General features: G+C 42.4%; 1 protein-coding gene across 2 annotated transcripts in view; it reads left to right on the forward strand.

Annotated features, from left to right (window-relative positions):
• The window catches only part of LOC120048189 (platelet-derived growth factor receptor beta-like), a 46,921-nt gene extending 36,391 nt beyond the window's left edge, over nt 1–10,530 (forward strand). The window contains exons 17-23 of one of the 2 annotated variants that reach the window (XM_038993953.1): nt 2,547–2,665; nt 5,821–5,943; nt 6,151–6,262; nt 6,804–6,903; nt 7,023–7,128; nt 7,459–7,748; nt 8,640–10,530. In XM_038993953.1, coding sequence (XP_038849881.1) covers nt 2,547–2,665; nt 5,821–5,943; nt 6,151–6,262; nt 6,804–6,903; nt 7,023–7,128; nt 7,459–7,748; nt 8,640–8,793 — 1,004 coding nt within the window. In that variant the 3' untranslated portion in view covers nt 8,794–10,530. The remainder of the gene's footprint in view (nt 1–2,546; nt 2,666–5,820; nt 5,944–6,150; nt 6,263–6,803; nt 6,904–7,022; nt 7,129–7,458; nt 7,749–8,639) is intronic. The other variant, XM_038993954.1, reaches the window with a different exon arrangement.
• Nucleotides 10,531–11,515: the final 985 nt, after the last annotated feature.

Consider the following 11,515-nt stretch of genomic DNA (forward strand, 5'->3'; position numbering starts at 1 on the left):
CCGGAACAGGGATTCATCCAATGGCATTGAGGAGTATACCACCTCAGTCATCGGCGTCATCAATAAGGGCATCGACGACGTCGTCCCCACAGTGACCGTACGTACATATTCCAACCAGAAGCCATGAATTACAGGCAACATCCACATCGAGCTAAAGGCTAGAGCTGCCGCTTTCAAGGAGTGGACACTAATCCGGACGCCTATAAGAAATCCCGCTATGCCCTCAGACAAACTATCAAACAAGCAAAGTGTCGATACAGGATTAAGATTGAATCCTACTACACCGGCTCTGACGCTCATCTGATGTGGCAGGGCTTGAAACTATTACAGACTACAAAGGGAAACCCAGACGCGAGCTTCCCAGTGATGCGAGCCTACCAGACGAGCTAAATGCCTTTAATGTTCGCTTCGAGGCAAGCAACATTGAAGCATGCACGAGTTCACCAGCTGTCCTGGATGACTGTGTGATAACGCTCTCGGTAGCCGATGTGAGCAAGACCTTTAAACATGTCAACATTCACAAAGCCGCGGTGCCAGATGGATTATCAGGACCTGTACTCAAAGCATGCGCGGACCAACTGGCAAGTGTCTTCACTGGCATTTTCAACCTCTCACTGACTGAGTCTGTAATACCTACATGTTTCAAGCACTTCCTTGTGCCCAAGGAAGTGAAGGTAACCTGCCTAAATAATTACCGCCCGTAGCACTCACATCGGTAGCCATGAAGTGCTTTGAAAGGCTGGTCATGGCTCACATCAACAGCATCCTCCCGGATACCCTAGACCCACTCCAATTCGCATACCACCGCAACAGATCCACAGATGACGCAATCTCAATCGCACTCCACACTGCCCTTTCCCAGCTGGACCAAAGGAACACCTATGTGAGAATGCTGTTTAATGACTACAGCTCAGCGTTCAACACCATAGTGCCTACAAAGCTCATCACTAAGCTAAGGACCCTGGGACTAAACACCTCCCTCTGCAACTGGATCCTGGACTTCCTGACAGGCCGCCCCCAGCTGGTAAGGGTAGGCAGCAACAAGTCTGCAACGCTAATCCTCAACAGTGGGGCCCCTCAGGGTGTGTACTTAGTCCCCTCCTGTACTCCCTGTTCACCCACGACTGCGTGGCCAAAAAACGACCAAAACCATCATTAAGTTTGCTGATGACACAACAGTGGTAAGCCTGATCACCGACAACGATGAGACAGCCTATAGGGAGGAGGTCAGAGAACTGGTAGTGTGGTGCCAGGACAACAACCTCTCCCTCAATGTGAGCAAGACAAAAGAGCTGTTTGTGGACGACAACACACCAAGACTGTCGTGAAGAGGGCACAACAAAACCTTTTCCCCCTCAGGAGACTGAAAAGATTTGGCATGGGTGCCCAGATCCTCAAAAACTTCTACAGCTGCACCATCGAGAGCATCGTGACCGGTTTCATCACGGCTTGGTATGGCAATGCTCGGCATCTGGCCATAAGGCGCTACAGAGGGTAGTGCGTACGGCCCAGTACATCACTGGGGCCAAGCTTCCTGCAACCCAGGACCTATATAATAGGCGGTGTCAGAGAAAAACCCATAAAATTGTCAGAGACTCTAGTCACCCAAGTCATGGACTGTTTTTTCTGCTACCGCACGGCAAGCACCAAGTCTAGGACCAAAAGGCTCCTTAACAGCTTCTACCCCCAAGCTATAAGACTGCTGAACAATTAATCAAATGGCCACTGGACTATTACATTGACCCCCCCTTCATTTGTTTTGTACACTGCTGCTACTCGCTGTTTATTATCTATGCATAGTCACTTCACACCTACCTACATCAAATCAAATCAAATGTATTTATATAGCCCTTCTTACATCAGCTGATATCTCAAAGTGCTGTACAGAAACCCAGCCTAAAACCCAAAACAGCAATCAATGCAGGTGTAGAAGCACGGTGGCTAGGAAAAACTCCCTAGAAAGGCCAAAACCTAGGAAGAAACCTAGAGAGGAACCAGGCTATGAGGGGTGGCCAGTCCTCTTCTGGCTGTGCCGGGTGGAGATTATAACAGAACATGGCCAAGATGTTCAAATGTTCATAAATGACCAGCATGGTCAAATAATAATAATCACAGTAGTTGTCGAGGGTGCAGCAAGTCAGCACCTCAGGAGTAAATGTACAAATTATACATGTACAAATTATATCTAACCTGTACCCCCGCACACTGACTCGGTACCGGTAGTCCCTGTATATAGCCTCGTTATTGTTATGTTATTGTGTTACCTTTTATTATTTTAGTTTATTTGGTAAATATTTTCATAACTCTTCTTAAACTGCACTGTTGTAAAGGGCTTGTACGTAAGCATTTCACGGTAAGGTCTACACTTGTTGAATTCGGCGCATGTGACAAATAAAGTTTTATTTTATTTTATTTGTTATTGATGTTTTGTACACTCAGTGTATACTCTCCATGAGTATCACCTGAACATCTATTCACCTTTACATTGTCTCTCTTTTTTACCTCATTAATGATCCCTGCCATCCATGTCTCTGCTCTCCCTCCAGACCAGACCACAATGGACCCTGCCCTGTTCATCAGTGACTCTACCACCCTCAGCTATACTGACCTCATCGGCTTCAGCTACCAGGTGGCCAAAGGCATGGAGTTCCTCGCCTCCAAGAACGTATGTAATGTTTTATTTACTCAGCCTTTATTTATTACATGGAATCTAAACTTTATTGATATATATTTATTTATCATTTACCCTTTATTGAGCCAGGCACAGTAATTACAGAGCTGTAGATATGGATATAGAATGTACTTCACCATCAATAGTTAATGTCCAGTCTGACCTTGGCTTCCTGTAACCCTGTTGTTTACATGGGCAATCAGCAGTTGAAACAATGACGAAACAATGACAAAGCATCTTCCCCGCCAATGTTTTGGTTAAAAGCTGATAGATGGGGCTGGAGAAATGTAACCACTCTCAAATAGACAGAGCTATGGATGCAACAGCTGATCCAAAATGACATATCCAATTATAGTTTGATATGTACACTAAACAAAAATATAAACACAACATGAAAAGTGTTGGTCCTGTGAATTCATGAGCTGAAATATGAGATCCTAGAAATGTTCCATACGCACAAAAAGCGAATTTCTCTCAAATTTTATGCACAAATTTGTTTACATCCCTGTTAGTGAGGATTTCACCTTTTCCAAGATAATCCATCCACCTGGCAGGTGTTGCATATCAAGAAGCTGATGAAATAGCGTGATCATTCCACAGGTGCAAATTGTACTGGGACAATAAAAGGCCACTTTAAAATGTGCAGTTTTGTCACAAAACACAATGCCACAGATGTCTCAAGTCTTGAGGGAGCGTGCAATAGGCATGCTGACTGCAGGAATGTCCAACAAAGCTGTTGCCAGAGAATTGAATGTTAATTTCTCTACCATAAGTCGCCTCCAACTTCATTTTAGAGAAATTGGCAGTACATCGAACCGGCCTCAGAACCGCATACCACGTGTATGGCATTGTGTTTTCGCATGATTATGCACGGCCCCATGTCGCATGGATCTGTACACAATTCCTGGAAACGGAAAAGGTCCCAGTTCTTCCATGGCCTGCATACTCATCAGACATGTCACCCATTGAGCATGTTTGGGATGCCCTGGATCGATGTGTAGCATGTTACATTTCCCGCCAATATCCAGCAACTAAGCACAGCCATTGAAGAGGAGTGGGACAACATTCCACAGGCCACAATCAACAGCCTGATCAACTATATGCAAAGGAGTTGTGTGGTGGTCACACCATATAGTGAATGGTTTTCTAATCCATGCCCCTACCTTTTTTAAGGTATCTGTGACCAACAGATGCATATCTGTTTTCCCAGTCATGTGAAATCCATAGATTAGGGCCTAATTTATTTATTTTATTTTATTGATTTACTTATATGAACTGTGCCTCAGTAAAATATTTGAAACACTCAGACATAATTTACAAACTAAGCATTTGTGTTTAGTGAGTCCTTCAGATCAGAACCAGTAGAGATGGCAGGTATGTTCTCTTGATAAGTGTGTGAATTGGACCATTTTCCTGTCCTGATAAGCATTCAAAATGTAACTAGTACTTTTGGGTGTCAGGGAAAATGTATGGAGTAAAAAGTACATTATTTTCTTTAGGAATGTAATGAAGTAAAAGTAAAAGTTGTCAAAAATATAAATAGTAAAGTACAGATACTCCCAAAAAGTACTTAAGTAGTACTTTTAAAGTAATTTATACCACTGACAGAATCAGAATCAGAATCCCATTTATTGTCCTACAATAGGAAAATCTTGGCACAGCTCACACAGGAATACCTAAAACAAATATGAAAACACAGAAGAAACAAACAACAGTGTTGGTGATGCTTACAGAGGACTGGGTGTTATCTATTCTGACGGCTTGAGATCTGCCACTTAAACAGTTGTGGATCCAGCAAATGATGGTGGGAGATATGTCTAGGTTACTGAGCTTCTGGATCATAGTGTGTCGTTGGATGGTGTTGAAGGCGTAGCTGAAACCCACGAACAGGATGTGTGCGTAATTCCCCATACCCTCCAGGTGTTCCAGTAGCCTGTGCAGGCTGCAGACCACCGTGTCATCCGTTCCTCTCCCTGCTTTGTAACAAACTGGTAGGGATCAAGGGAGGAGTGAACGGTGGGTAGTAGTAGGATGTTAAGAACCAGTCCTTCCAAGAATTTCATGATCAGTGACTTGAGAGCAACATGCCGGTTGAACTCAGTCGAGGTAGACTTTTTAGGAATGGGCACGATGGTAGATGTTTTCCATAGGGTGGGGATTGTGCCAGTGGATAGCGATAGGTGAAAGGCTATGGATGGCGCTGAGCTCAGCAGCTCCGGCTTTTAGGACTCAACACTTTATTCCGCCCGGCCTTGCACTTACTGTAGCTTTCCGCTGGTATACCGCCACCTCCACCTCACTGAAGAGTGGGGCATGGGAATCAGTAAAGTGGAGGGCATTTAGCAGGTTCTCACAGCTTCTGAATCATAGTGGGTATCAAAACGTGGGTATCAAAACATGAGAAGAAGTTTCTTTGTACTCCCTGACGAAGGCCATGCAGCCGAAACTTTGTTTCTATTGAACATGCCATACAAATCAAGGCATTTTAATTAATTATATGAAGAGTGCCTTGGTCCTCCTTGCTTTTTGATGATCAATTTACCCCTTTTACCAAAGAGCACCTTCTGTCTACCAAAATCTACTATTGTGTACCTTAGCAGCGCTTCCCATCCTCCTCTTTTTTCTACATGAGAAGAAGTTGTTGAGGTTGTTGGACAAGGCGAGTGGGTCCATCATGGGCCGGTGGAGATGGTTTGTCAGAGTAGCCTGCCAACTTCCTGACTTTTTGAAAGACCTGCTTAGCAATCATGTTGCTGTTTTCCACCTCCACCTTGTGCTTGTACCTTAGTGTGGCTCGTTGGATGGCATGTTTGAGGGAGCTGTTCAGTTGGCGCAGGGACTGCATATCCCGATGGGAGAACGCAATCTTCATCCGTAATGCGTTTTTGATCTCGCCATTAATCTATGGTTTGTCATTCGGAAATAACCTGGTGGTTCTCATGGGGATCACACGGTGTGTACAGAACTTGATACTGTCCGTTATTGTGGTAAGCATTTCATCAATGTTGTTGTTGGGTATTACAGTAAAGCTCATGGGGCATATATACGTCCTACGCTTCAAGAATCAACGGGTACATAATATATATCAGACATTTATAAATCCAAAAATAAATGTAGCAACTGCAGATTTAAAACCATCTCCTCCCCAGTGTGTCCATCGTGACCTGGCCGCCAGGAACGTGTTGATCTGTGAGGGGAAACTGGTGAAGATCTGTGACTTTGGCCTAGCCAGAGACATCATGCACGATTCCAACTACATCTCCAAAGGCAGCGTGAGTGGCAGGCTCACTAAGGGTCACTCATACACATACACATACACATAAAATAAGACAAAGTTTGAAAGATAACAGTAAAACACCATTTAAACAACATAAATTACAACTTTCAACCGACTTAAATTGTAAGCCATAACTGCTGCTGTAACCTACCTCTAAGTACCTGGCTGATTCTAACGTTCTCTCTAATTCTGGCCCTCTCAGACATTTCTGCCCCTGAAGTGGATGGCCCCAGAGAGTATCTTCCATAACCTGTACACCACCCTGAGTGACGTGTGGTCCTACGGCATCTTGCTCTGGGAGATCTTCACCCTTGGTACGTGGATGGGAAATGGAATCCATTCATTATTAACTGACAGATCGAAGAGATTACTGTTTGATTAAATCGAAACAACCCATTAACTGGAATTCGTTCAGAAAGATCAGTTGTAGCATGAGCGGTTTGATGACCTTGTTTATTTAATGTATGTTAGTATAGAGGTTTCAAAAGGCTGTCAATACCGTGTTTAAACAGACAGGCAATAAAGTTGTCTTAAGAGGACAAGACGATCAGCTTGTCTAATCCTGCGTCTATTTAGGGTCAGATGAGGTTTTGTTGTTATTAGCTACAGTCCGGGTTTATTATCAATTCATTTTGGGATTTTTACAAATGCTTTTGGAACTGCTGTGATCAGAAGAGTACCTATTGAGAAGTGGTTCATTTAGCGTGAAACAGCGTGAACAATGTTTTTCGTGGGAAACCAAAATCCGGCATGATTCTTGTTTCATTCGAGATTTGAGAACTTTTGGACACTCCTGATTCAGCATGACTTAAACAGATCAGCCTTTAAATACTTGAATGGTTGATCTTTTAACAGGAGGAACCCCTTACCCTGACCTTCCTATGAATGAGCTGTTCTACAGTGCCTTAAAGAGAGGCTATCGCATGGCCAAACCTAACCACGCCACAGACGAAGTGTAAGTCTCTACCATCACTCTCAAACACCTCTCTCTAATCATGTCTTCTGTCAGTTTTCTTTTTTTTAGTGACATGTTCAGTTAAAATGTTCAACTAAGGAAGTAATTCTGTCCTCCAGTTATGAAGTCATGCAGAAGTGCTGGGATGAGAAGCATGAGAAGAGGCCAGAGTTCTCCTTTCTGGTGCACACCATGGGGAACATGCTCACTGACAGCTATAAAAAGGTATCCTATTAATATAGGGGTTTTTCCCTTTACACAATGCATCTGAGGACCAACAGTATTTCCACATCCATCTCTGAAAACGATCAATTTTTTTTGCTAAATGCAAAATGCATCATACAGGGATGATTTCTGTATTTTTTAAGTTAACATATCTTAAAAACCTGATTGCTGACAAGTAAAACATTTTGGGACTATGTCAAGAATGGACTAATGAAACAAATACCAAAATATAGTTTTTGGGTGAAGTTTTCCTTTAAGTGTGTATTGACTATGGACAGATCTGACATTGATCACTGAGATGTATCTAATTGACTATAATTTTCGGTACAGAGATACTGCCAAGTCAACGACGAGTTCTTCAAGAGTGACCACCCGGCCGTGGTCCGAACCAAACCCAGGCTCTCCTCCCCCTTCCCCACCCCAGCCATCACCCCCTCCACCACCCCTGACACCCTCCAGGACCTCAACCCCTGCCCTCTAACTGGAGACTTTAGATCGGAGGCAGATAGAGAGGAAGTGACGACCTCCTACAATGACTACATCATTCCCATTCCGGACCCCAAGCCTCAGGAGGAAGTCTTCTCCGAGGCCAACAGCTTGCCAATGGAAAGCCCCGCGAGGTATGGCTGTCTAACATACTTCCTGACTACAAACACTGACTGACTGACTGCAAATGTATGCCAAATGCTGAGCATGCAGGAAAGATAAGGCATATTTACTCTAGAGGAGCTTGTATAGTTACAACACCAACACACAGAGCCATATGTGGGATTTTGATAAAATCGGTCTTATCTTACCATGTATACACTGAGTGTACTAAACATTAAGAACACCTTCCTAATATTGAGATGCACCATGCACCCCCCTATTTTTCCTTAGAACAGCCTCAATTCGTCGAGGCATGAACTCTACAAGGTGTCGAAAGCATCCCACATGGATGCTGGCCCATGTTGACTCCATTGCTTCCTACAGTTGTGTCAAGTTGGCTGGATGTCCTTTGGGTGGTGGATCATTCTTGATACACACAGGAAACTGTTGAGGGTGAAAAATCCAGCAGCGTTGCAGTTCTTGACACAAACCGGTGCACCTGGCACCTACTACCATACTCCGTTCAAAGACACTGTCTTGCCCATTCACCCTCTTAATGGCTCAAGGCTTCAAAATCCTTCTTTAACCTGTCTCCTCCCCTTCATCTACACTGATTGAAGTAGATTTAACAGGCGACATCAATAAGGGATCATAGCTTTCACCTGGATTCACCTGGTCAGTCTGTCATGGAAAGAGCAGGTGCTCATAATGCTTGGTACACTCAGTGTTACATTTTGAGGATTTTGTAAGACATTTAAACTGAAACCTTAGACAAGCGAAGCTGGCAGAAATATGATAGTTTAGGTTTTACATTGTTTTGATTTGTGGCGCAATGCTGTATAGTTTTCACCTGAAATGGGACGTAAAATCGTAAAATCCCACGTTGGTTTGTAAAGGAACATGTGTGTTGTTATTCCCTGTAGCTCTCTGGCTCTGGAGGATGACGAGGCTGATTCCATCTCCCAGGAGACAGCAGAGGCAGACACCATTCCAGAAGAGGAGGATCTCCATGCCAACCAGGCTCTGATTCCACTGGAATCTTCTGGAACACCGGAAGTGGAAGACAGCTTCCTGTAGACCTTTAAGAAACTTGGTGAATGTATAGCAACATTCCTGAATAGCTTTAGTGCGGGGATGGGGAACTTTGATGGTGGTTGGGGCCACATATTTTCTTTTACTTATCATGAGGGTCTGCAGTGGCTCGCGGGTCTGCGTACACACATCCCTACCTACAAATGCAGTCAGAGCCGGCACTAGTTAATTTCCTTCCGCCAGTTGGCCATCCCTGCTTTAGTGGATTAAGACAACATGTTGCGATTTCAGTGAGAAGCTAACCCGAACAACATAAACAATTCCCACTGCTTAAGCAAATATTTCACAACTGGTACTTTCAAAATAATTCTGTGCTGAAAATCAATTGAAAAACAATAATTACAATGAGAGAGTGACATATATTTAATCAATGATGATTGTTGATTGATGATGATTTTAATTCATCTAATCAATGCAAAATACTCCATATTGAAGAGAGGGATCCTTTTCAAAGTCTTCACTTAATAATGAAGATGACAAAATACCAGTATCACATAAGAATAAAAATGTACATCAGGAAATTCATGATTTTAAAATACATTTGTAGTATGGTCACTATTGCAGTGTTTCTATGGGGATTTGTCTTGTCATTTTTCCTTTTACATGTGTTGTATTTTTATATTATAAAGATGAAAACATTAGGCTTCTAAAACCCTTTCAGTTTTTTTATCACTAAAAGTGGAGCATGTACTGTTACATTTTGCTTGTGTGAAAAAGTTCACCTTTTTAGACGGGTAGGCTACTTTAGTTAGTAAAAACAATCAGAAACACATCATTTTATGGCATCTATACTTCTCAATATCAATGGGATATGACATTCTAGTTGCACTGAGGTATATTTTCTTTGTTTTTACAAATGTGTACTTTCTATGTCAAGTTATTTCGGGGGAATATAATTAACTTAGAGAAAAGATTCATACATTTGGCCTTAATTAAGCAGAATATTGTACATTCAGTAAAGGTTATGTGTCAAATATCATTTTATGTTGTCTTGAGTTTTATAGAGATTTCTTTTGACATTTTATATAGCATTTTGTTTAAACAATTCTGTATACATTTTGCACTTTACAATGTTTAGGAAAACATGAACATTTCCAAGAAAGGGATTTAGGTTCAGTACATAAGAGATTGAATGATGTCTGAGAGGTATGAAGAAATTGTATGTTTTTACACGGAGGTACTGACTGAATGAGAAGTGATCTGAGCATATCACTGCCTTAGCACACCTGGTACAAGATTAGTACGTTGTTGTGTACTGTGACCATGACTGATCTAATATCTTTGAAGTGCTTTTGTATTGTATGAAGTTCTATGAAAAATACAAATAGTAGGCCTGATGTTAAAATAAGCTTTTCTTTGGTAGGAGATCTTTTTAGAAATGTGGGTATCGAGATTTTAATCTATATTATTGAAACAATGAAATGATACCTGAGAGAAGTTACTTATTTTCTTGTAACTTGCTTAGAGTTCACTCACAGAGGTTGACCTATGGTTAGATACACTACCAGTGAAATATAAATATGCTTGTTTGTATACATTTGTCACATGATGTAGGAACACCGAATGCAGAACACACACACTACATCATGTAGAATATTCACCACACACACGTAATGGTACCAAAGCTTTTCTGTATGTTTACAAATGTATTTTTATATGCAGTATTTTCTATGTTAATTGAAAGTGATTAGGTGAAAATAAAAGTTTATAATGAAAATATAACACAAGAAATGTGTTCTGCATTTTATATTAGTTCAATGACTTGCAGCGTTCTACTATTTTCCCATAACGGAAAATAATAAATTATGTTTTAAAGCTCTCTAATTTTCAACAACAACATCTGTTTCTACACTGTCTTGTATTTTAATGCCTTTGGCTTTATCAATTCAAAGTCGAAGAGATAATAAATGTCCCGAGATTAATTGACCATAAGAGAGATATCCCCCAAAAATCCAAATGAACTTTCCCAAGCCCAGCTAGACTTAGTTCAATCAAAGCCTCTCTTTTCAGCCCTCAGCACAAACAAACTCAAAACAAAGCTGATCATCTACCGTGTCCATCATGGGTTCTCTCTCTACACCCCCTTACCGACCCCTCTCACCCAACATACTCCCTTGCGCCCTCTCACCATCCCCTCCTTCCCCCCACTCCATGCCCTGAATCCGAGGGCCATCAATTAGGTATTTTACTGTCCTCCCAGAAGCCCCAGCCCTCTACTCTGTTTGGAGCTGAGGAACATTGAGGCCTGGGGCTGAGGCTAGGCAGGCTGGGAATGGGGATGAGGCTAAGCAGGCTTGGGCTGGGGCTAGGCAGCAGAGCAGCAGTGTGACCCATCATCACAGCAGATTAGTCTCAGCACCATGGCATTAGGACTGGGAGGGCCGGCCTGTTTTCTAGCTAAACAGAGAGACACATGGTCATTAGTGGGGAGCGTGACACCTCTATCTGTCTGTTTATGCCTCTCTCTCTTTTACTGGCTTCTGGTCAGACGAAGGGAGATAGAGACAGAAGAGAGACAGGGTTGGAGGGACTTTACTCGCTCCTGAATGGTGAATCCACAGAGCTCTGTGGGATCAGAGGCATACCACTGAGCTGAAGACATCTACAGGTTCAGTAGAGTTTATTGTTTCCAATCTTAGCGATGTTACACAGTCACTTTTATTAATAGCATGTGAATGACATTTGAAAAGGCTTTCAGTAAGGTCTG

The sequence above is a fragment of the Salvelinus namaycush genome, chromosome 5, assembly GCF_016432855.1.
Source record: "Salvelinus namaycush isolate Seneca chromosome 5, SaNama_1.0, whole genome shotgun sequence".
NCBI lineage: Eukaryota > Metazoa > Chordata > Actinopteri > Salmoniformes > Salmonidae > Salvelinus > Salvelinus namaycush.